This window comes from Perognathus longimembris, chromosome 17 (assembly GCF_023159225.1).
Source record: "Perognathus longimembris pacificus isolate PPM17 chromosome 17, ASM2315922v1, whole genome shotgun sequence".
NCBI classification, from domain to species: Eukaryota; Metazoa; Chordata; class Mammalia; order Rodentia; family Heteromyidae; genus Perognathus; species Perognathus longimembris.
The window spans coordinates 38917249-38941860 of record NC_063177.1 but is presented as its reverse complement, the minus strand read 5'-3'; the positions used below and the strand labels follow the sequence as shown (position 1 = coordinate 38941860).

General features: G+C 51.8%; 2 protein-coding genes across 2 annotated transcripts; one reads left to right on the top strand and one right to left on the bottom strand.

The window, feature by feature from the left end:
• Positions 1-1117: 1117 nt before the first annotated feature.
• Nt5c3b (5'-nucleotidase, cytosolic IIIB) lies at positions 1118-9983 on the top strand. The gene is made up of 9 exons (XM_048365261.1): positions 1118-1215; positions 1390-1488; positions 1917-1986; positions 2074-2120; positions 4682-4767; positions 5389-5478; positions 6866-7028; positions 7866-8066; positions 9413-9983. Exons 1-9 carry the CDS (start codon positions 1204-1206, stop codon positions 9560-9562), a joined length of 918 nt encoding a protein of 305 aa, XP_048221218.1. The 5' UTR covers positions 1118-1203; the 3' UTR covers positions 9563-9983.
• Positions 9984-12716: 2733 nt separating this feature from the next.
• On the bottom strand, positions 12717-23946 carry Fkbp10 (FKBP prolyl isomerase 10). Its single transcript, XM_048365260.1, has 11 exons — positions 23794-23946; positions 23415-23678; positions 18688-18833; positions 18165-18354; positions 17917-18062; positions 17421-17610; positions 17150-17295; positions 16216-16408; positions 15485-15627; positions 15083-15246; positions 12717-13670 (listed from the first exon to the last, which is right to left on the bottom strand). The coding sequence occupies exons 2-11, from the start codon at positions 23657-23659 to the stop codon at positions 13485-13487; spliced, it is 1749 nt and encodes a 582-aa protein (XP_048221217.1). The 5' UTR covers positions 23660-23678; positions 23794-23946; the 3' UTR covers positions 12717-13484.
• Between the last annotated feature and the right edge of the window lie 666 nt (positions 23947-24612).

Genomic DNA, 24612 nt, shown 5'->3' with positions numbered 1-24612 from the left:
CCCACACCCCTGCAACATCCATCCACTTCTCAGGACTCCCACACACCCAGGTCAAGGAACTCTTAAGTCCAGAGCCAGAGGTGATATTGATGAAATCTTGTGCTGCCCAGCTGCTCAGGATCTTCTTCAGTCCTCTGGATGTGTTAGTGACTTGCTTTCTTCTTCAATGGTGATGAGGAAGGCCCCAAATATGGAAGCACCTCCTAGCTATATCCCCAGTGCCAAGTCATCTTTCTGTTGTGTCTTTGGGTGGTACTGGGGTTTGAATTCAGGGCTTTGTACTTGCTAAATAGATGCTTTACTGCTCTGCCTCTGGTTGTTATTATTATTTTTTTTAAATAGGGTCTGCCCTCTTCTACCTGCCTTGGACTAGTATCTATCTATTTATGCTTCCCGTAATAGCTAGGGTGATAGGCATGCCCCACCATGTCTACTTTTTCTGTTGAGATGGGGGGTTGCCTGAGTTTGTTATTTAAAAAAAATATTATTGGACTGGGAATGTGGCTTAGTGGTAGAGTGCTGGCCTAGCATGCATGAAGCCCTGGGTTCGATTTCTCAGCACCACCTACACAGAAAAAGCTGGAAGTGGTGCTGTGGTCTAAGCCCCAGGACTGGCAAAAAAATAAAATAAAATAAAATAAATGTATGACTGTTTGCCTGGCCTCTCCCATAGCTAGGATATACATACTCAGCATCCTGGTTGAGATGGAGGGAGGGGAATTATCTCAGCATTTTTGCCCTTCCTGGCCTCGAATCCCAATCCTCCCGGATGGGTAGCATTGCAAACCTGGAGCCATAAGCCCAAAGCAGAAGTGTGTGTGTGTGTGTGTGTGTGTGTGTGTGTGTGTGTGTGTGTGTGTGTGGTCCTTTTTCCATTGCAATCCTGGGGTTTGAACTTGCTAGAGACACAAATGCTCTACCGCTTGAGCCGCACCTCCAACCCTGGAAATGACCAGGTTTACCAGGGTATTTTGCTCCGGAAGGAGTGGCAGCAGCACACCCGGGGTCCCCGTGACAGTCCAGCCCAATCAGGTCACCCCAGCGTCTTGGAGGCCCTCCCCCTCCTCCCCCGCCCCCCTCGAACCCTCCACAGGTTTCTCCCGCCCGCACCCGGCGCCAGCCCGGAGGCGGGCGCGCGGCGGCGCGTGCGCAGTGCGCTCGCCGTGCCGGGAGCCGAGGACCTGGGCCCGGGCCGCGCGGGCTATGGCGGAGGAGGTGAGGCCCGGAGGTGGTGGTGGTGGTGGTGGGGCCCGGGGCGGGCAGGGACGGCTTCTTCCTGTGGGGATGGGAACCTGACCCTCTCCCCGGCTCCCCGGCTCCCCCGCCCCCCCGCGGGGCCCCGAGGCCCGGGCCGCGCGGGGTCAGCGCCTCTCCCCGCGTCCCGGACAGGTGAGCACCCTGCTGAAGGCCACGGTGCTGATGCGCCAGCCGCGGCGCGTGCGGGAGATCGTGGGCGCCCTCCGCCGCGCCGGGGGCGACCGGCTGCAGGTACCGGGGCCCGCGGCCGCCGCGCACCTCCGCCCCGGGGGAGTGGGTGGTTCTCCCTGGGCGGTAGGGACGCCGGGGTCCGGGGGTGCGGGGAGTCGGGGGGGGGGGAGCCCGCATTTCTAAGTTTTCCACCTGAGGCCTGCACCCTCCCCTCCCTCCCGCCAGCCGCGGGCCAGCCGGCTCCCCGAGAAGGGGGAAATGTGGAAATGGGTCACGAAGTCTCAGACGTCCCTGTGCATCGGGTGCCATGGAAAGTGTCACCCCAAACCCCTCGGAAAGATTAGGACTGTACCTCGTTAGCTGGTGGAATTCCAAAACCCTTCCTGCCCCCCTTAGACTTCCGTAATCACCCCAAGCCCAGGCAGGACCACGCTAGGTAGATGAGGGCTATTTGGGCACAATCCTCCCTCTCTGTTTTTGCCTCTTAGGTGATTTCTGATTTTGACATGACCTTGAGCAGGTTTGCATGTAATGGACAGAGGTGCCCTTCTTCCCACAGTAAGTCCACCTACTAGCTTGCCTTGCGGGGCATGTCGAGACCATGGCATCCCAGGGTCAAGTAAAAGGAGTTTTGTGTTTTCCCAGACATTCTGGATAACAGCAAGATCATCAGTGAAGAGTGTCGGAAAGAGGTAAGTCGCTCAGGAATGAATGGCTTTGAGGTGCAACTCTAGATGCTTCCTGCCTAGAACCAAAGATTCTAGCAGAGGGACCTTAGAAAGTTCATTTTATTGGTTTTTGTGGTTGGTGGGGATCGAACCCCCCTACCCACTGGAAACTCTATACCTCTAGCCCCAAAATATATGGTAAGAAGATAGTCTTTGCAGGGATTTTGCTTTGTGTTTCATTCCCTTGATCGAACCTGAGTATGTGAGGTCACTTTTCCTTTTTGGTTGAGGCATTTGGTGGTTAGAGTGTGGGCATTAGGCTTACTGTTTAACACCAAGTTTACAAGAGACTTGAACATTATGTCACTGACACTCCTGCAACTCCTGAAGGTGGAGAGAACTATTATATTATTACCTCCGTTAAGAGATGAGGAAAATGGGTGCTTGGAAAGGTTGGAGTGACTCAACTAGAGTCATGCAGCTAAATTTGTTTGTATAAGTATTGGTACGAGGGCTTGAACTTAGGGCTTGAGTGCTGTCTCTTAGCTTTTTCATTCAAGGCTTGTGCTCTACCACTTGAGTCACAGCTCCACTTCTGGTCTTTTGGTGATTCATTGGTGATAAGTGTCTCACAAACTTTCCTGCCTAGGCTGGCTTATCAGACAATTATTTACAGAAAATGCACACTATCAGCTGTTGGTCTTACAATGCCAAATATTACTGAATCTATCTTTCCAATGTTTTCTATGATGCTAAGGATGGAACCCAGGGTCTCTGTGTGTGCTTCTAACACTGATATGACTGCTCATGATTGAAACGGGTAGTGAATCACAGACAGCTCTTACTCAAATCCTATCCTCTGAGGTGCCGCTTATATATAGTTCTCTATGGGTTCTGCCTCCACTATAAGTTGTCTTCAAAGGAAAGAAACAAGGGATAGAAGTGTGTCTCAGGGGGCTGGGAATATTGCCTAGTGGCAAGAGTGCTTGCATAGTATACATGAAGCTCTGGGTTCAATTCCCCAGCACCACATATATAGAAAACGCCATAAGTGGCGCTGTGGTTCAAGTGGCAGAGTGCTAGCCTTGAGCAAAAAGAAACTAGGGACAGTGCTCAGGCCCCGAGTTCAAGCCCCAGGACTGGCAAAAAAAAAAAAAGTGTGTCTCAGTAGTAGAGCACCTGCCTAGCAAGTATGAGGTTGAGTTTAAACCCAAGTACTGTCCCCCCTCCCCCACCAAAAAAAGCAATCTTTATGAAAACATAAGATGGATGTGTTTGTTTTCTTTTTCTAACCTATCTTATAACTGAAAGACCCTAAAACTAATCTCAGGTAACCCCTGAGAAAGTTGCCCACATTTCAGAAAACACAGCATTGAATCAACACTGATAAAACCCTATTACTGAATCAATTACAAACCTCAGTGCCCTTTTTATCTATCAGCTTTTATTTTTATCTATCAGCTTTTATGTTGCTCCCCCAGACCCCCGTAGTATAAAGATGAAATTCAAGGCCTTGCGTATGTTAGACAAGTACCTCTTGTGAGCCATAAGCAAGTACCTAACATTTACCTCTGAACCACTTCCCTAGCCCTTGTTTTTTTTTTTGTGTGTGTGTGTGTGTGAGTGTGTGCACTCACGCGCATACACACACATACCAGTACTGGGGCTTGAGCTGGGTCTGGGCACTGAGCACTGTTCTTTAGGTTGTCTTTTTTTTCTCCCTCAAGGCTGGCACTCTTATCATTTGAGTCATAGCTCCCATTTCCAGCTCTTTCGTGTTAATTGGGAGACAAGAATCTTACCAGCTGGTAAGATTGTCTGGGCTGGTTTTGAACTGAGATCCTCAGATCTCAGCCTCCTGAGTAGCTAGGATTACAGATGTGATCCACTGGCTCCATCTTCACATGTTAGCTGTATTCTAATCAGTTTCCCTCCCTCCATCACCCTCCCCACACCTTTCCCTCTAAAAAATAGTTTCCCCAACAAGTTTACTTGGGCCCTTGTTTTTTTTTTTTTGGCCAGTCGTGGGCCTTGGACTCAGGGCCTGAGCACTGTCCCTGGCTTCTTCCCGCTCAAGGCTAGCACTCTGCCACTTGAGCCACAGCGCCGCTTCTGGCCGTTTTCTGTATATGTGGTGCTGGGGAATCGAACCTAGGGCCTCGTGTATCCGAGGCAGGCACTCTTGCCACTAGGCTATATCCCCAGCCCCAAGGGCCCTTGTTTTTTTGAGACAGGATCTCATTATGTAGCCCAGGCTGGCCTTGAACTGGAGATCCTCCTGCTTCTGCCTACTGAGGCAGTGGGAGTGCTGGGATTGTACACCTGGCTACCCCTGCTTTGACATCAGTCTCAGGGTGAGCACAGAGGAGTAGCAAACTGTGCAGATCCTTAGATCAGTTTGATCAAATTGGTCACGACAAGAACCTTGAGTCTTATTCAAAAGATGGGAACTTGAAGCCGTGTGACACTCTTACCTGAAGTTGCCCCTGCTGGTTGGCTTTCCTCTTTTCTTAAGCTGTGGGACTATACTGGGGGGGAAAGCCTGGCATGCACTAATGGCTTTTCTCCTCCTGTGGCTGACCCAGCTCTCGGCCCTTCTGCACCACTACTACCCCATTGAGATTGACCCCCACCGGACCATCAAGGAGAAGCTGCCGCATATGGTGGAGTGGTGAGTGGAGCGGAGTGGTGGGCTTTGATGGATGGACAGACTCCCTTGTCTTCCTGTGGCTTGCCTGACAAAACAGCTAGCCCTGCAGAATGAACTGTTTCCTTGTCCCGGAGGCTACCCAGCTGCTGCTTCAGAGAATTCTTGGCATAAGTTAGAAAACCCTCCTTTTGGGACACATGATAAACGACCCTTGTCTTGGGCCACTTTATGCGCCTCTAAGAAAGTACCACAGGCTGGATGGCTTATAATAAAAGGAAATGCCATGTCTCGTGGTTCTGGAGTAAATCCCAAGACCAAGGGACCAGCATCTGGAGAGGGCTTTCTTGCCATGTCATTCCATGGCAGAGAGGCAAAAAAAAAAAAAAAAAAAGGCCAAAGAGCAAGAGGGGACTGGACATGTCTGTCTAGGGATGTACTCTTGTGATTATAGCATTCATCCATTCATGGAAGTACAGCCTCATGGCCCAGAGCTTTTCTTTAAGCCCCACCATCCTGCAGCTCTTCATTTCCTTCAGGAAATGGGTCTGTAGAGAAAGGGAAGTGTTCCCTCTACTGGATGCGGGCAGGGGCCCTTGCTTCTCTGGCTGACTGGGATTGGGGGTGGCGGGTGTCTGCTCCTAGGTGGACCAAGGCGCACAACCTGCTGTGTCAGCAGAGGATTCACAAGTCTCAGATAGCGCAGGTGGTCCAAGAGTCTACCGCCATGCTCAGGTGAGTCACTCCTGCTGGAAACACCTCCTCCTGAGACGGCTTCAAACCGCTATGGGCTGGAGCCCAAGAGGTAGAACATTTGCCGAGAGCATGTGGCTCCACCCCCAGCACTGGGGTGAAGTGGAGGTTGGGGGGTGCCCTTGGTCTGGTACTGTGGCTGCATGCACAGGAAACGGGGAGGATGGAGTGGAGTTAGTGACTGGGAGAGTTGGGCCAAGTGCAAAACGGCCAGAGCTGGGCTTGAACTCAGGGCCTGGGCACTGTCAGTTCTTTTGCTCAAGCTCTACTACTTGAGCCTAGCTCTATCTCTGGCTTTTGGCTAGTTAATGAGAGATGAGAGTCTCACAGATTTTCCTGACTGGGCCAGCTTCAAACTGCAATCCTCAGATCTCAGCCTCCTAAGATGCTAGGATTACAGGAGTGAGCCACTGGTGCGTCCTTATTAGGAAGAAAGGCTAGCCTCTGCAAAGCCAGGAGCATAGAGATGTGTACAGATCCAGGAATCCCAGGGTGGGTGTGGGGAACCCCGGAGAAGGTGTGCCAGAGCTGTGCCTGTCTTCCGCCTCCCCAGGGTAAATGGGAGAAGAGGGTGATTTTCCCATTGAGGCACCTTCTCCTGTCCAAGGTACAAGTCCAAGAGCAGCAAATTGAATGACAGCGGCCACGGGGTTTAGCCAGTGTAGCCGAAATCTGGAGACTTCTTAGGTGTCTTATCAACAGTAAGCATTAAGTCAACTATAGTATTTTTAAATTTTATTTTATTTTTGTCAGCCATGGAGCTTGAACTCGAGGCCTGGGTGCTATCACTGAACTCATTCTCTTAAGACTAATGTTCTGCCGCTTCGGGCTACACCTCTACTTCCAATTTTCTGGTGGTTAATTGGAGATAAGGGTCTCACGGACTTTCCTGCCTGGGGTTGGCTTTGAACTGTGATGCTCAGATATCAGATCTCAGCCTCCTGAGTAGCTAGGATAACAGGCATGAGCCCACCAACACCCAGCAATTACAGCATATTTATATGAGGGAGTAATGTACACTAGATAGCAGTGACTAGAACAAACTACTGATCAAACACAAAGCACCACAGGGAGGCAGAAGCAGGAACATTGTGAGTTTTTAAGACCAGCTCAGGCTGGGTACTGGTAGCTCACACCTGTAATCCCAGCTACTTAGAAGGCTAAGATCTGAGGATCCTGGTTCAAAGCCAGTCTAGGTAGGAAAGTATGAGACTCTTCAATTATCCCCCAGAAAACTGGAAGTGGCACTGTGGCTCATAGTGGTAGAGTGCTAGCTTTGAGCACAAAAGCACCCAGACCCTGAGTTAAAGCCCTACAACTGACCAAAGAAAAGAGCAATAAAGGCAATACCATTCTCTTACCTGTGCAGGGAGGGATATAAGACATTCTTCAACACACTCTATCAAAACCACATTCCCCTTTTCATCTTTTCGGCGGGCATTGGTGATATCCTGGAGGAACTCATTCGACAGATGGATGTGCTCCACTCCAACATCCACATTGTGTCTAACTACATGGACTTTAATGAAGAGGTGAGCCGTGTCTCATCGGGGCACAGAAGGGAAGAGGGGTGGTGCTAGCAGACTCTGGTGTTTTACCCCTTGCCTAAGGAAAAAAAGGAGGGGGAGACTTGCTCACATTTGGGTGGGTGCGTGTGGGTGGGAGGAGCCCCAGGTGGCACCCACAGCCTCATGCAGGCTCAATACATGACCACTGAACTACACCTCCGGCCTAGGTGAACAGTACGGCTCCTACGCAGGCTGAGATTACCAACTGTCTTTCGTGGCCCCTGTTATGTTAAAGCAGGCCTGACAAACCTTCCCTATAGAAGGCCAGACAGTAATTAGGCTCCGTGTTCGGCCACCTCTGTCACACTTACTATCAAGTTCTCCGTTTCCACTCCAAATCCAGTCATAGGCAAGTTGTAAATGGATGCCGAGTGTGGCTGTGTTGACATGCAAAGCCAGGCCAGACTGCACTGTTGCTCACCTCTGGAATCCTAGCTGCTCAGGAAGCTGAGCCCTGAGGATCAGGGTTCTAAAGCTTCCAGGGCGGGAAAGTCTATGAGACTCGTATCTCCAGTTAATAGCCGGAAAACTGGAAGGGGAGCTCAGCTGGTAGAGTGCTAGCCTTATATAGAAAAGCTATGGGACGGTACCTCAGCCTTGAGGTCAAGTCCTAGTGCCATATGCTAGAAAAACCAGGCCAGATGTGGCCCATCCACTTGGATTGCCTGTCCCTAGTTTAGATTGTTTGAAGTTTTGACATTGTCTCTGTCTTCAGGACTCCTTTTCTCCATGACAGAGAGTGGAAAACGGCTGTGTGGAACTCTGTGGCCCTTCTGTCTAACTCTCACCTTGATGGCTTAGGGTTTCCTACAAGGATTCAAGGGCCAGCTCATCCACACCTACAACAAGAACAGCTCCGTGTGTGAGAACTCCAATTACTTCCAGCAGCTGCAGGACAAAACCAACATTATCCTGCTTGGAGACTCCATGGGGGACCTCACCATGGCTGACGGGGTTCCTGGCATACAGAATATCCTCAAGATTGGTTTCCTGAATGACAAGGTAGGTGGAAGGCACCATGGCTTTCTTCTCTAGGAATTGCTACTCACAAATGCTCTTCAGTACCTACCATGCCCACATACTACACGCAAGCCACTCTCTTAAGGCATGTAAAATGGAGAGGGCCAGTGATTACCTCTAGGTGCTTCAACCATGCGGTCTGCACTTTGAGCTCAGGGAGAGAGTCTTGCTGGCAGCCTGCATACCTGTGTGCTCACCACATGGAAAGCCTTGTTCTAAATGTGTCACAGCCAAACATTCATGTAAGCTTTTTTGTGTGTGTGCCAGACCAGGCCTTAAATTCGGGGAGCTGTCCCTGAGTGTTTATGTTCAGTGCTAGTGCTGTACCAATTGAGCCACAGCTCTTCTGCTGGTTTTTTTTGGTAATTAATTGGAGATAACAATCTCACAGACTTACCTGCCTGGACTGGCTTTGAACTCTCAGATCTCAGCCTCCTGAGTAGCTACGATTACAGGTGTGAGCCGCCAGTATCCAACCAAATCTGTTTTTAGGTGCATCTTGATCAGTGTCACCCTTTCCATTCATTCTCCCCCATCTCTCCCAACCCTGCCCATCTCAAGTTACCTAGTTCCATTTTCACATATATACATCAAATATTATAACTACATTTGCCCACCCTCCTGTATTTCCCTCTCCCCTTGACTCTTCCTCCCCCACCCCACCCCCCAAAAAAATATATATATATAGCAGGAACAGACCAGAGACTGGCAGGATGGGAACAGCATGATCCTAAAGGTTCAAAGTACAGAGTCATCCAGGGGAGCCACAAGAGTGTTTCATTTCCACCAAGCGGGTGCCGCAGACTGCCAGATGTTTAACCAATAGGGCCTAAGGCCAGGTGTCAGTGGCTCATGCCTGTCATCCTAGCTACTCAGGAGGCTAAGATCTGAGGATCGCGGTTTGAAGCCTGGGCAGAAGAGCCTGTGAGACTCTCTAATTAACCACCAGAAAACTGGAAGTGGGGCTGTGGTGGCTCAAAGTGCTGAGTGCTAGCCTTGAGCAAAAGAGCTCAGGGACAACGCCCAGGCCCTGAGTTCAAGCTTCCCCCCCCCCCCAAAGAGAGAGAAAATAGAGCCCGAGTAAGTCAGAAGTTGCACCTCGGCTTCTGTTTTTAATCTTCATTACTGTCTTCCTGACACTGACCCAGGGTTGTGGCAGCCCCTTCCCCTCACCCACCAGCTCCTCTGTGTCTCTGATAGGCCTATTGTGTGACCTGGAGGTCATGCTTGCGCCCTCTGCCCTCTACCCAACCTCATGTGCTTGAGAATAAGAGGCTCCGGGCAGGGCATTTTGGGGATTCTTGGTCTCCTTCCCCCTCCCGCTGTAGGTGGAGGAGCGGCGGGAGCGCTACATGGATGCCTATGACATCGTACTGGAGAAGGACGAGACCCTGGACGTGGTCAACGGGCTGCTACAACACATCCTGAGCCAGGGGGACCACGTGGAGATGCAGGGCTCCCGAGGGGCCGGGCTGTGACCAGGAAGGGGAGCTTCCCCAGGAGGTCACTTCATCAAGATCCCAAAGAGAAGTTCAGGGTAGCCCAGAGTTACTGGGCCCTTGCTTATCCCTGCCTTCTCCCCCATGACTTTGCTTTCTTCCTGGTCACAGGAGGCTTTTAAGGGAGGCCCTGCTGGGTAGGAGGGCACCAAGCATGGTTCTTGATAACCAGCGACCACAGCATGTGACTGTTAAATGGATTGTCTAGTCTAGAGATCTTTTTTTAAAAAAGAGAAATGAGGGCTGGGAATGTAGCTTAGCGACAGCACCTTGACAGGTGTTCTTCCTTGCACCTTAGTGTGTGCAAGGGCCTAGGTTCTATCCTCAGCACTGCAAAAGAAAAATAAAATAATTTGTTTTTTTTCTAAACACGGGAAGCTGTATTCCAGACGAACATATGTGTTAACAAGCAAGGTGAAAAAATTTAAAACTGAGAAGCAAAGCTGGCTGGAGGTGGACAGAATCAGAGCCTGAATATCTTGGTCCCCGGAGGCTCAGGCACCTGGGAGGTGCCTCTGGCTTTCCACAGTTAGAGAGCCCTGAGGAGGGGGTGCTTCAGACAGCGGATCCCTGCGCAGGTGGGAGCTGTGTCTGTGTGGATCCAAGTGGGGTATATGATTGTGGGGTGTGCTTCTGGCCTGGAATAAGGCGACATAATTCTTTTTTTCCCTCTCTCTTTCCCTCTTTTCCTGTCCTGGGGCTTAAACTCAGGGCCAGGGCACTGTCCCTGAGCTTCTTTTGCTCAAGGCTAGCACTCTACCACTCGAGCCACAGTGCCATTTCTGACTTTTTCTGTTTATATGGTACTGAGGAACTGAACCCAGGGCTTCATGCATGCTAGGCAAGCACTCTACCACTAAGCCACATTCCCAGCCAGAGGTAACAATTCTGATGGTCATCAGACTTGAAAGTCACTTGGGTTAAGTTGAGGTGGTGTCTGAGAGCCCCTCACTAAGGGGCTCCACTTGAGTGTGTGTGTTTTTTTTTCCTGGTAGCTTTTTTTTTCATCCCAGGGTTACCAAAAAAGCTGATCTGAAAGGCTTGAGATGGGTCCCCTGAGGCTGCACGCAGGGGAGGGTAGAGGGTGGGGGGTAGGGGGTGAGGGAAGCAGAAGCAATTTAAACACTAGTATTTATTTATTTATTTATTTTGCCAGTCCTGGGCCTTGGACTCAGGGCCTGAGCACTGTCCCTGGCTTCTTTTTGCTCAAGGCTAGCACTCTGCTACTTGAGTCACAGCGCCACTTCTGGCCATTTTCTGTATATGTGGTGCTGGGGAATCTAACCCAGGGCTTCATGTATACGAGGCAAGCACTCTTGCCACTAGGCCATATTCCCAGCCCCTAAGCACTATTTTGTGTGATTAACCGGTTGCACAGTTACCCTCCTCTCTCTTGGATGATCAAAGGCTAGCTAGCACCTCTCATGGTGGCTTGTGTTTGTAATCCTAACTACTATGGAGACAGGGATTGGTAGGATTGTGATTCAAGGCTAGTCCAGGCTAAAAGTTCATCAAAACAATGAAAAGGGGGTTGGGAATATGGCCTAGTGGCAAAGAGTGCTTGCCTCGTATACATGAAGCCCTGGGTTAGATTCCCCAGCACCACATATATAGAAAGCGGCCAGAAGTGGCGCTGTGGCTCAAGTGGCAGAGTGCTAGCCTTGAGCAAAAAGAAGCCAGGGACAGTGCTCAGGGCCTGAGTCAAGAAGTCCCCAGGACTGGCAAAAACAAAACAAAACAAAAGGATGAAAAGTTGGACACGGTAGTGGCCCGTCATTGTAGCTGTGCGGGGAATGTAAAAAGGATCAAGGTCAGGGCTGGCCAGGGCATAAATGCAAGATCCTATTTAAAAAATAAGGGAAGTGAAAAGAACTAGAGATGTGGCTCAAATGGCAGAGCACTTGCCTGCCTAAGGCCCTGAGTTGAAGTTCCAGGCTTTTTTTTTTTTTTTTTTTTTTGGTAGTCCTGGGGACTTCTTGACTTGCAGTCTTGCTTTTTCTCTTTTACTCGTAGCTGATGTTCTGTCATTTTAGCCCACATCTAGTGTTTGCTGGTGGTTAAAAGTCAGACTTGTTTGGCACTGGGTGGCTCACACCTGTAATCCCAGCTACTTAGGTGGCTGAGATCTGAAGGTTGTGGTTCAAAGTCAGCTGGGGTAGGAAAATCTGTGAAACTTTTATTTTTGCCAGTTCTGGGGCTTGAACTCAGGGCCTACACTCCATCTGAGCCGCTTTGTACTCAAAACTAGCACTCTACCACTTGAGCCACAGAGCCACTTCCAGCTTTTTTGAGTAGTTAATTGGAAACAAAAATCTCTTGGGGACTTTCCTGCCTGGGCTGGCTTTGAACCACAATCCTCTGATCTCAGCCTCCTGAGTAGCTAGGACGACAGGCGTGAGTCACTGGCACCTGGCTCTGTAAATTTTTTTTTTTTTTTTTTTTCCAGTCCTGGGCCTTGGACTCAGGGCCTGAGCACTGTCCCTGGCTTCTTCCTGCTCAAGGCTAGCACTGTGCCAACTTGAACCACAGCGCCACTTCTGGCCATTTTCGGTATACGTGGTGCTGGGGAATTGAACCTAGGGCTTCATGTATGGGAGGCAAGCTCTCTTGCCACTAGGCTATATCCCCAGCCCCTCTGTAAAATTCTTATCTCCAGCTAACCACCAAAAAGCTGGAAGTGGAGGCATGGCTCGAGTAGTAGAGTGCCAGCCTTCGGTGAAAAAGCTAAGGGACCTTGAGTGTTTAGACCCTGAGTTCAAGCCCCAGTATCATCTAAATAAGTAATTACTTTCCCTGGTGCATGCCTGCAATCCAACTGGGATGTTGGAAATGGGAAAGAGCAGTTTGAGGCCAGCCTAGGCAGAAAGTTAACAATACCTCACCAGCTGGGTGTAGAGGCACGTGCCTTTTATCCCAGCTGTGAGCGACATTGATAGGAAGATCATCACTGGTGGCTGCTTGGATCAAAAACACGAGATGCTGTTGAAAAAATAACTGCGAAACAAGGCTGGGGCTGGGTAGAGCATCTGCCGAGTAAGCGCAAGGCCCCAGATTCAAACCCCAGAACTACAGGAAAACGAAATTCCCCGCGGACCCCCCTGGCCCTGAAAAGACCACACCTTCTGAGGCCTTAGGTTCCACCTTTTATTGACACAAAGGAGAAAGGGATTGGACACCAGCCCGGCCTTTTGAAAGCCCACAGTTCTATTGCCTCCCTCATACCTCAGCCCCGCGTTAGCACCAAACCCAAAGGTCTCCATAGCCCTGAAGCTCATATGAGGTTTCTTCACATGGCCTTCCTTCCCTTCTTGTTCTGAGGCTCCTTAAAAAGGAAGGAGCCATTTTTAGGGATGAAAAGCTACCCAAAGCCCAGCCCTGACTTCTGGTGCCTGGGAGGAGGCAGGTGAGGAGTGATGGGGACAGCTGACAGTATGACTGGCTGCCCCGGAGCTGCCTCTGCCTGAGGAGCCAGGAAGAGCAGAGAGGCTGTAGGGTCACTCAGCTCTGGTTTCATGTCCCAGGGAGCTGCCATGGCAGGAATGGGATGGGAGGGGGCCGGGGCCTGGGAGCAGGGGAGATAAAGGACACAGTAATTGTGAGGCCCTCAGCCCCGCTCAGAGTCCAGTGCTGAGGACCGGAGGTGTGGGCGTGGGGCCAGCAATAGCCCTAGGCAGTCCCAGATGGACTCTGCAGCCCCAAGCTTTTTCAGGGAGGGAAGAGCAAATGGCTTCGAGGTCTGCACTGTGCATTGAAACCCAGGGCTGGTGGGAAGCCCGGGGAAGTCTCCCCTGGCACTTGTCCAGGGGATCCCAGAGTTATCCTGGCGGGGAGCAGGGGTGCTGGGGGCTATTGGCAGGCCAGTCTCCTGCCACTGCCCCCCCCCCCCCAACAGGCCAGGCCCTCAGAGCTCCTCATGGACCCGTTCCTGGTCTTCATCTGATTTCAGCTTGAGCTCCTCAGCTGTGATCTTGCCATCATGGTTGCGGTCCTGGTTCTGGAACATGTCCCCTATGGTTTTCTCAGGGTCTTGCCCAGGCAAGAGGCGTCCCTTACCCTCCTGCACTTGAGCCTTGATGAAGGAGGAGAACTGTGGAGAGAGGAGAGTCAGGAAGTGAGGGTCATGATGGAGTAGCCATGTGGATGGCCCTAGGAAGGGCCTGCCAGTTTTAGTGGCTTTTTCTTTTTTTTTTTTTTTTTGGTCAGTGGGGCTTGAACTCAGGGCCTGGGTGCTGTCCCTGAGCACTTTTGCTCCATGCTAGTGCTCTACCACTTAAGCCACCTGCACCTGGCCTGCCGGTGTTTGTCAGTCTTGGGGCTTGCAGGACCTGTCTGTCCCTGAGCTGCTTTTGCTCAAGGCTAGTACTCTACCACTGAAGCCACAGCACCACTTCTGGTTTTTTTCTGAGTAGTTTGGTGGAGATGAGAGTCTCAGACTTTTTTTTTTTTTTTTTTTTTTTTTTTTTTTGCCAGTCCAGGGCTTGGACTCAGGGCCTGAGCACTGTCCCTGGCTTCTTTTTGCTCAAGGTTAGCACTCTACCACTTTAGCCACAGCGCCACCTCTGGCTCTTTCTATATATGTGGTGCTGGCGAGTCAAACTCAGGGTTTCATGTATATGAGGCAAGCATTTTTGCCACTAGGCCATATTCCCAGCCCTCTCACAGACTTCTGCTCAAGCTGGCTTCAAACTTGGATCTGCAGATCCCAGCTTCTTGAATACCTAGGATTATAGGCACGAGTCACTAGCACCACACTTGGCCAGTGTTTTTTTTTTTTTTTTTGGCCAGTCCTGGGCCTTGGACTCCGGGCCTGAGCACTGTCCCTGGCTTCTTCCCGCTCAAGGCTAGCACTCTGCCACCTGAGCCACAGCGCCCCTTCTGGCCATTTTCCATATATGTGGTGCTGGGGAATCGAACCTAGGGCCTCGTGTATCCGAGGCAGGCACTCTTGCCACTAGGCTATATCCCCAGCCCTCGGCCAGTGTTTTTTTTTTTTTTTTTTTTTTGGCCAGTCCTGGGCCTTGGACTCAGGGCCTGAGCACTGTCCCTGGCTTCTTCCCGCTCAAGGCTAGCACTCTGCCACTTGAGCCACAGCGCCGCTTCTGGCCGTTTTCTGTATATGTGGTGCTGGGGAATCAAACCTAGGGCCTCGTGTATCCGAGGCAGGCACTCTTGCCACTAGGCTATATCCCCAGCCCCTCGGCCAGTGTTTTTATTCCTAGTGCCCTCCTCAACTCAAGTCTGGGAGAGACTTGTGTGGCCTGGCCTGTGGGGGTGTGGATGTGAGGGCGTGGCCTAAGTTCTGCCAAATCTAGGTGGGAAACCAGCTGCACAAGTGCAGGAAGGAAAGGCAATAAAACAACGTAAAGAAGCCAAGGCCTGTGGCTCAGCGTAGGGGCAGCAGGGTGGGAAAGGGAGGGTGAGTGTGCCCTGTGTTGGTGAGATGTAACATACAAGCACACCCATGTCCTGCTGGTGCTTGTGACTGAGCTCCCAACCCACCTCCTCCGAGGGGACCTCTCCATCCTTATTGAGGTCCATGTATTCGAACAGGTTGGCTGGAGGGTCTTGGTGCCACACAAACAGGTAGCCTGTGGGCAGCCCGTCTTCCCGGGACACCAGTTCCACCTCAAACAGCAGCACGGCACTGCCAGGCACACCCCGGGCTGGCAGGAGGAAGAGACAAAAACAGAGAAGGGTCCTAGGAAAGCCAGGGTGGGCCTGCCTTTGCAAGCCTTCCCACTGTGGTTCCCAATCCGCAGGCCTCAGTTTCTCCTGGGTGCTACAGAGTGAGGTGTGGGGATGTTTATAGAACCACCCCCAGGCCCTCCCACCAGCCTCGGAAGCCTGGAACAGCAAAGGGGATGAAGGAACACCCATGGGCCCCAGGGCTCTGTCTCTCACCTCCACTCTCCCCATGAGCCAGGTGTGGTGGCACGACCAGCTGTCTCCTCTCTCCCACACACATGCCCTGCAGGCCCCTGTCCAGACCTTCAATCACTTTGTTGGCCCCCAGAGTGGCCTCTTGCGGGACCCCATAGTCATGGCTACAGGCAAACAGATTCACAGGTCAGCATCGGTCTTTGTCCCCTGCCAGTTCACACCCGGGTTCTCCCCCAAACGGGTCCTAAGCCAAACCCTTCAATTCCAGAGGCACCCCTCCCACGCCCCACCCGCCAGCAGTATGGAGGCCCAAGAATACAGGCATGGGATCCCACATAATAACCAGCAAGTGGGGTATCAGCAGCTCATGCCTGTAATCCCAGCTACTCAGGAGGCTGAGCTTTGAGGATTATGGTTCATAGCCATCCGAGGCAGGAAATTCTGTGAGACTTTCCAATTAACCAACCAAAAGCCAGAAGTGGAGATGTTATCCAAGTGGTAGAGTAACAAACAGCCTCGAGCAAAAAAAGCCAAGGGGCAGCACCCAGGCCCCGAGGTCAAGCCCCAGTAGTGGCACAAAGCAAACAACAAAAGCAAATAATGTCCTCCTCCAGCTCTGCCTTCTGAGTCAGCCATGTCTCAACAGTGCCATGATGGCCTGTCGATTGAGAGAGAGGAGCTGGGGCCAGCGTGCAGGCCACCTGCACTGATGCCCACCCACCTGCCCAGCCCCATCCCTGCCCTGGACCCACGAGGAGAAGAGCTTGGTGCCATCCAGCAGGGAGCAGTTGTAGTGGTAGCGAATGAAGTCCCCAAGCTTGGAGGTCTCGTTGCAGGCCTCCACAGGCCGGGACAGGGTCTGGATTTCCACTGGATCCGCGGGGTTGTGGAAGTCGATCACATGCACGTCAAAGATGAGCACAGCCGAGCCGGGGATCTTGTCTCCTGAGGTCACATGGGGGTGTGGTCAGCTGGGAAGGGGTTCTACATAGGGCTGCTCACTTATCTCCGTGGAACCCAGACCAGGCAGCCCCTCCCCACCCTGGGACTGCAAGATGGGACAGCATTCCTGTCCAGATCAATGCTTCCCACAGCTTCCTGTTGGAGTGAGGAAACAGAAGGCAAGGGGAGCCTTGTCCCACTTTTTTTTTTATTTTGGTGCTGGTCTTTGGGGCTTGAATTCAAGGCCTGGGTGCTGTCCCTGAGCTGCTTTTGCTCAAGGCTAGCACCCTGCCACTCCAGCCACTGTTCCTCTTCTTCTTCTTTGTCTACTGGAAATAAGAATCTCACAGACTTTCCTGCTTGAGTTGGCTTTGAACTGCAATCCTCAAGTCTCAGCTTTCTGAATAGAAGTGTGAGCCACCAGACCCTGGTGTGTCCCACTTGTTAATCTTGCAGGCACCCTGTAATTCACCCTTCTGATCAATGACTAGTGAGGACCCTAAATGTACCCAGAGCCACAAATTCAGACCTTTTGGCTTCCTGGGCTGTGCTGGGTCTATTCTATGAGAAAAACACCTCTGTCCCCAAACCCAGGAGCTGACTGCCCTTCTTCACTACGGCAGGGGATTGGGAACTACCCTGGAAGAAAAGGTGGGAACAGGACAGGAGGCTGGACATCAAAGCAAATGAATCCACAGAAACTGCTGTGTCCCGTGGAGGCAGTTCAGAGGGGATCTATCTTACCAGTCCCGTTCTCCCCATAGGCAAGGTGCGGGGGGATGGTGATCCTCCGGCGTTCCCCTATGCACGCGCCCTGCAGCCCCTGGTCCATGCCAGGGATTATGTAGCCCTGCCCGATATAGGTATTGTAGGTGTGGTTGCGAGAGTAGCTGCAAATACAAGGTGAGGAGGGCCAGGGAGGGAGTCAAAGGGGCCCCTCCCCTTCCGTGCAGCTCAGAGTGGTCCTCCCACCCCCTACCTGCCCTCCTCAAGAGCCCCCTCTTTCCCCCCGGACCTGGAGTCAAAGACGGTGCCATCCATCAAGGAGCCGTTGTAGTGGTAGCGCATGAAGTCCCCAGCTGCGGCTTTCCGGACACAGCCGGGGGGGAGCTCCAGCGTCTCTAGCTGAACAGTGTCCTTTGGGTTGTGGATGTCGATCAGGAGGACATGGAAGACCAGGGAGGCGTGAGGGGGGATCACAGTCCCTGGGAGGGAGGATAGAGATGGAGCCATACAGAGGGGGAGCAAACCAAGGCACAGAAAGGTCTAAGCAGACACCAGGCCAAAACACCTGCTCTGGCTTCCTGGGAGTACTCCTCCCTGACCCTTCCCTTCCCTTACTTCCCACGGTCAGTCACAGCCTGCACTGAGCCTTTGCATGCGTCTGGATAAGCAGCCCTTCTTAGCCAGACAATCCCCAAGGGCGAGGCTCTGTCTACTTGTGTCTTTGGCTGTACCACATCTGAACAGTTGTATATGGAGCCCTGGGTTTTCCCTCTGCCTGCCCTTACCATATCCTTTCTCGCCATAGGCCAGGAAGGGAGGGATAACGATCTTCCTTCTCTCTCCAGGACACATGCCCAGCAGCCCCTGGTCCATGCCCTTGATTAGCCAACCCGAGCCCACGTAGGTGTCGTAAGTGCCGTCTCTACTGTAGCTGCAGAGAATGAGGCAGAAAGCAGGATGGGGTTCCAGATCCCTCTCCCTCTGCCACTCTCCTCCCGCCCCAGCCCTCAGGGTTCCCCCCCCCGACCCCTACCTGCTGTCAAAGGCGCTGCCATCCAGCAAGGTGCCATTGTAGTGATAGCGGACGAAGTCACCGTCCTGCACCATGCGGGGACAGTGCGGTGGGCGCAGCAGGATGCTCACCTGCACCGTGTCTGCCTTGTTCCACACGTCCACCAGGACCACGTCGAAGTACAGGGTGGCGTCGGGGGGGATGAGCCCCGCTGTGTGGGCAGAGCAGCCGGAGCTAACACTTGTGACAACCTCCAGGATGGGGGGTGGGGTGGGGGCTGGGGGGTGGACATCTGAGGATCCTGCACTGTCTCCCCCACACCGGCCCCTCTTTCCTAGCCCAAACTGTGATTCCGCCAGGGCCCCAGCCCGGCATCTACCTCTCCTCCTTCCAGACCCAGGAAAACCAAAGTGTTCACCATAGAACCGCCATCAATTAGACGAGGCGGTGCCATCGTGGCTGAGTTACTCAGTGGCTCTTGAGATTCAGCCTCTGGGCCACACCCGGCCTCCCCACCGGCCCACCCGTGTCCCGGTCTCCTCACCCACGCCGATGCTGCCGTAGCCCAGGTGCGGGGGGACAATGAGGCGGCGGCGTTCGTTGACACACATGCCCATGAGACCTCGGTCCATGCCGGTGATGAGGCGACCCACACCTACCACGATGGCCACCAAGCTGCTTCGGTTATGGCTGGAGGGGAGGGAAAGGCCGGGTGGGACATGGTGATCTCAGGTGTGCACAGGTGAGGGTGCACACAGCCACATGGCTCCCTCCACCCACGGAGTTCTATGCACACACACAGATGCAAGGCCCCCTCCCTCCCTGTGCATGGTGTGAATGCACACACACACACACACACACACACACACACACACATACTCTCTCTCTCCACCTTTTCTCTCCTAAGCAGGGTGGAATGCCTAGCCTTAGGAGGATGGGCTGCTCCAAGAGGGAAGTCTCTAGAAAGGGGGTTATTACACTGGAGGGCTAGTGGGGTGGGGTAAACAGGCCTGCCTAGCACTTCAGTGTGCTGACAGCAAGAGGGGGAAACATAGCTCCAAGGGCAAAGGGACCATTTATTGAGTACATAGTGTATGCTAGATTAAATGCTCGGCATTTATTGAGTGCACAGTATATGCTAGATTAAATGCTTGGCACTTCACATTTGTTATCTGGGTGAATTCTATCCACTGTGATTTGGGCATTAGTTTTTAACCTTTTCTCTTCATTTCTTTGCCTCTCTCTCTCTCTCTCTCTCTCTCTCTCTCTCTCTCTCTCTCTCTCTCTCTCTCTCTCTCTCTCCCTCTCCTCAAGAGGCTAAGATCTGAGGATCACGATCACAGTTCAAAGCCTGTCCCAGCAGGAAAGTCTATGAGACTCATCTCCAATTAACCACCAGAAAATTGGACGTGGGGCTATGGCTCACAATGGTAGAGCACTAGCCTTGAGCAAAAGAGCTCAGCAACAGCCCCTAGCCCCCAAGTTCAAGCCCCACAACCAACAAAAACAAATAAAGAAAAGGAAGAGAGATGGAGAAAGGAAAGAGAGGGACAGAGACAGACAGACTAAGATGATGACCTGGTGGAGTAGGCATCTTATCTTGCCCAAGCTCATGGCTCTGTGATCTGTTGAGATCCAAGGCACACATTTGTCATCTGTTATCCAAGGAGGAGAAGAAGAGAAAGCAGAGAGGCTAGGGGTAAGGAATGGGGACTAGTTTGGCTTCTTCTTCTTTTTTTTTTTTTTTTTTTTTTTTTTTTGCCAGTCCTGGGCCTTGGACTCAGGGCCTGAGCACTGTCTCTGGCTTCTTTTTGCTCAAGGCTAGCACTCTGCCACTTGAGCTACAGCGCCCCTTCTGGCCGTTTTCTATATCAGTGGTGCTGAGGAATTGAACCCAGGGCTTCATGTATATGAGGGGAGCACTGTACCACTAGGCCATATTCCTAGCCCCTAGTTTGGCTTCAGATTCTTTTTTTTTTTTTGGCCAGTCCTGGGCCTTTGACTAAGGGCCTGAGCACCACTGTCCCTGGCTTCTTTTTGCTCAAGGCTAGCACTCTACCACTTGAGCCACAGCGCCACTTGTGGCCATTTTCTATATGTGTGGTGCTGGAGAATTGAACCCAGGGCTTCATGCATACGAGGCAAGTGCTCTTGCCACTAGGCCATATCCCCAGCCCCATGGCTTCAGATTCTGAAAAAAAAAAAAAAAGCCTATTCTAAAATTGTGGCCTGTGTGTGTGTGTGTGTGTGTGTGTGTGTGTGTGTGTGTCTGTGTGCTGGGGCTTGAACTCAGAGCCTGGACACTGTCCTTTAGCTTTCTCATTCAAGTAGAGCTACAGCTCTCCTTCTGGCTTTTTGCTGGTTAATTGGAGACAAGAGTGTCATAGAGGGGCTAGGGATATAGCCTAGTGGCAAGAGTGCCTGCCTCATATACATGAGGTCCTGGGTTCAATTCCCCAGCACCACATATACAGAAAATGGCCAGAAGTGGCGCTGTGGCTCAAGTGGCAGAGTGCTAGCCTTGAGCAAAAAGAAGCCAGGGCAGTGCTCAGGCCCTGAGTCCAAGCCCCAGGACTGGCCCAAAAAAAAAAAAAGTGTCATAGATTTCTCTGTCCAGGCCGGCTTAGAACCATGATCCTCAGATCTCAGCCTCCCGAGTAGCTAGGATTTCAAGCATGAGCCACTGCTGCCCAGTTATGTATGGGTTTAAAGTTTCTTGAAGTAAAGTGAGAGTGGGAAGATTTTATTTTGATCAAAGAGGGCTGTGGATTAAGAAAATTTTCTATCAGGGTTCTCATACCTATAATCACATCTGTAACTCCCACTTAATATCCTAGCTACTTCAGAGGCTGAGATCCGAGGATTGAAACTAGCTGGGGCAGACAGATTCAAGATTCTTACCTCCAGTTAGCCAGCACAAAGCTGGAAGTGGCAGAGCACCAGCCTTGAGTGAAAAAGCTGACAACTCTTAAGATCAAGGATTGTAAGCCATGCTCCCATTTTCTGCCCATACCTTGCTTTGTCTATCTGGCAAGTTTTATGTCTGGCCTGGTTCCTTCACAGTGCTGCTAGGAAAGCTCAAGCTCTGTGCAAAATTCCAACACCATCAAGGCTTTTGATTCCTCAGGGTCAAGACACAGGAGGCCTGCAGCACTGTGGAAATCACTAAACTGTGATTTATTTATTTTTTGCTGGTCCTGGGATTTGAATTCAGGGCCTGACCACTGTCCTTAAGCTTTTGTTTGCTCAAGGCTAGCACTCTACCACTGGAGCTAAAGCTCTACTTCCAGTTCTTTGGATGACTAATTAAAGATTTTAAAAAAGTTTCACAGAACCTTTTTCTTCAGCCAAATTTCCAGTACTTTCTCCTTTTGTTTATAATTCTTTTTCTTTCTTTTTTTTTTTTTTTCCAGTCCTGGGCCTTGGACTCAGGGCCTGAGCACTGTCCCTGGCTTCTTTTTGCTCAAGGCTAGCACTCTGCCACTTGAGCCAAAGAGCCACTTCTGGCCATTTTCTATATATGTGGTGCTGGGGAATTGAACTCAGAGCTTCATATATATGAGGCAAGCACTCTTGCCACTAGGCCATATTCCCAGCCCTATAATTCTTTTTTTTTTAAATTTATTTAACTTTATTGTCAAGGTGACGTTCATAGGGGTTACAGTTACATATGTAAAGTAGTAAGTACATTTCATGTCAAACTTGTTTGTTTATAATTCTTGCCCTTTTTACCCTACAACACTGAAGCACTTGTGATTCCCAACACTTACAATTATCTCATTGGTACATTTTCATAAATAATCCCTCCACCAGAATTCTTTCCTTTTCTGCCTAAATGCTTCACTATACTTTAAAACACTATCAGATGTGGATTGTGGAAGCCTAAAAGATATCATCAATCCAAACTATCAGTTAAACATGAAAATAAAGGCTCCATTCTTTATTCATCCAAAAAAAAAGTTTCACATACTTTTCCTGCCCAGGCTGGCTTTGAACTGCAATCCTTAGATCTTAACCTCCTGAGTAGCTAAGATTACAGGTGTGAGCCACTGGTACTCAGGTAGGGATGGCAAAGTTTAAAGAGATGACAGCTCTTGTCTTAGTCTGGATTTGAACCCAGCGCCTTGGACTTTGGAGATCCTACTCTTGCCCATTGAACTGCCTGTATCCAAAGTCATGGCTACTAATGACCTGTGGGCTGTGGTGTATAGGTCAGGAAGGATCTAAGAGGGTGGATTCTTTCCAGAGAGAGTTACTGTGATGGGACCTACAGTTTGCCCCCATAGGCTGGCACGCAGCCCTGCCCTGCACTCACCAACCAAAATGGACCAAGTGTGTGGATCAGTCCAGAAGCCTGTCTCTCAACCCCAAAACTGGTGAGATAGATGGTGGTGTGTGCCTGCTTGAGCTAAAATGGAGAAGCTTGCCCTGGAGAGCAAGGCAGGAAAACCCTCTGAAGTGCTCAGGATAGCATGTCAGCTTGTGACACGTGGACAGATAGTCCAGGCATGGAGTTATGCCCTACCCTCAGATCCATTTTGCTGGCTTAATTATAGTGCCCACCCAGCTTTATCCCCACCCTAATCACAGAGGCACAGAACACTTGAGGTGAAAGCAGACAGGCAAGCCAGGCTGGGAAGAAAGGAAGAAAGTTGCAGGCAAAAGGACCACCCAGGGTTCACAGGCAGCTGGTTCCATCTTCTTCCCACTGTGGCTTTCAATACAGCAGTGGTGAGTTAGGAGCGCAGTTCGCCTCTGATTAGCAAGTATTCTGGGGATGTTGGAGTTTGTCAAAAGAAACTAAGGTGAACTTTTGAGGTGACTATGTTGGAACTTCCTTTGAGGGCTTAGGGGAGCATGCGTAAATATTGGGATGCAGAGGTTAAAAGGGAAAAAAGGAGAGGGGGGATCCTGGCACCCGTAGCTCATGCCTATAATCCTAGCTGCTCAGGAGGCTGAGACCCAGGGATTATGGTTTGAAGCCAGCCAGCCCGAGGCAGAAAAACCCATGAGGCTCTTTTCTCCAATTAGTCAGCCAGATGCTGGAAGGGGAGGTGGGGTTCCAGTAGTAGAGCACCAACTTTGAGTGTGTATGTGGGGGGGAAGGAAGCTAAGCAAGAGTAAGGACCTGAGTTCAAGGCACAATCCCAGCACAAAATGAAACGGTTGGGAGTGGGGGGGGGGGAGGGGGAGGAGTGTAGAGAAGCCCAGACACCAGGAGCCAGCGTTCAAGGAAAGAGGTGGTCAGTCTGGCGGTGCCTAAACCATTACCTCGAGTCAAACTTCTTCCCGTCCTCAAAGGTGCCATTGTAGTGGTAACGCACAAAATCTCCCATCTGCACTTCTCGGGGACAGGCCCTGGGGATGTGGTACCTCTCGATGACCACATCTTCCAGGGGGCCCGCGGCGGGACTGGCTCGGCCCAGCCCCCAGTCCAAGGCCTGAAGCAGCAGCAGCAGCAACTGTGGTAGAGGAAGCCGGCGCAGGGTGTGGCTGTGGGAGCCCACGGAGGACATGGTGCCTGGAGCTAGGACGCTGGCAGTGAGGAGAGGACGACCCGGGGGAGCTACAGCCGCCGGTCTCCTTCCCTCCCCTCTCTTCCCCTCCCCTCTGAGAGCTGGCTCCCCCTCTTCCTGTCCTCCTTCCTTACCCCCCTCCTCCTGGCGGGTCTACGTGGAATGGAATGGGGGCTGGGGAGACTGAGCTGGCCCGTGTGGTGATGGAACCAGAGAAGGCCCTAAGGCTGGCAGTGGAGAGCCCCAGGAATCTGCCACCGAAGAACTCTCCAGCTCCCCCTCCCGCCCCCATCTCCACCCTCAGCCGGGTCCTGAGGCCTGGTGGGGAGGGGGTTGGGGAAAGATGAGAAGTCCGATGGAGTACTGAAAAGAAAAAAAGAAAAAGAAGGAAAGAAAAAGTTCTGTGTGTCTCACCCCCTCGACCTCCCCCCCCCCCCACTGCAGCCCTGGGTCCTAAAGCCAGATGGGGACACCCTGATCCTGAGCTACCCCCTGCCCTCAAATCTAGGCCTTTCCAAGCTGGTCCTGTGGTCAGGAAGCTGAGGGGGTGTCTCCGTGTGCACCCCACCCTCCCTGCCCTCCAAGGGGAGGCCTCTCCAGGGAAGAGCAGCTTTGTCTGCGTGGAAGTGGAAGGGTGGCTCAAGAGGTGGAGCGCCATCCTTGAGGGGTGTGTCTGGTGGTGGTGGGGTACAGGCCCTGAGTTCAAGTACGGACACACACAGTAAAAACAAAAGCTAGACTGTAAAAAGAACGTTGTGACTCCGGGTTGGAGGTGGTGGTGATTTCGGCTCCGCACACGGGGGCAAGACCTAGGTAAGACCGGCCCCAGAGCCTAAGGGAGGACGAGAGAGGGAGCCCCTCCCTCCTCTTCCTGATCGCAGGCCGGTGGGATGGGGTGAGCACTGTCCGTGAGCAGGGCCATTCTGGGTTCTCCAGACTAGGCCGGCATAACG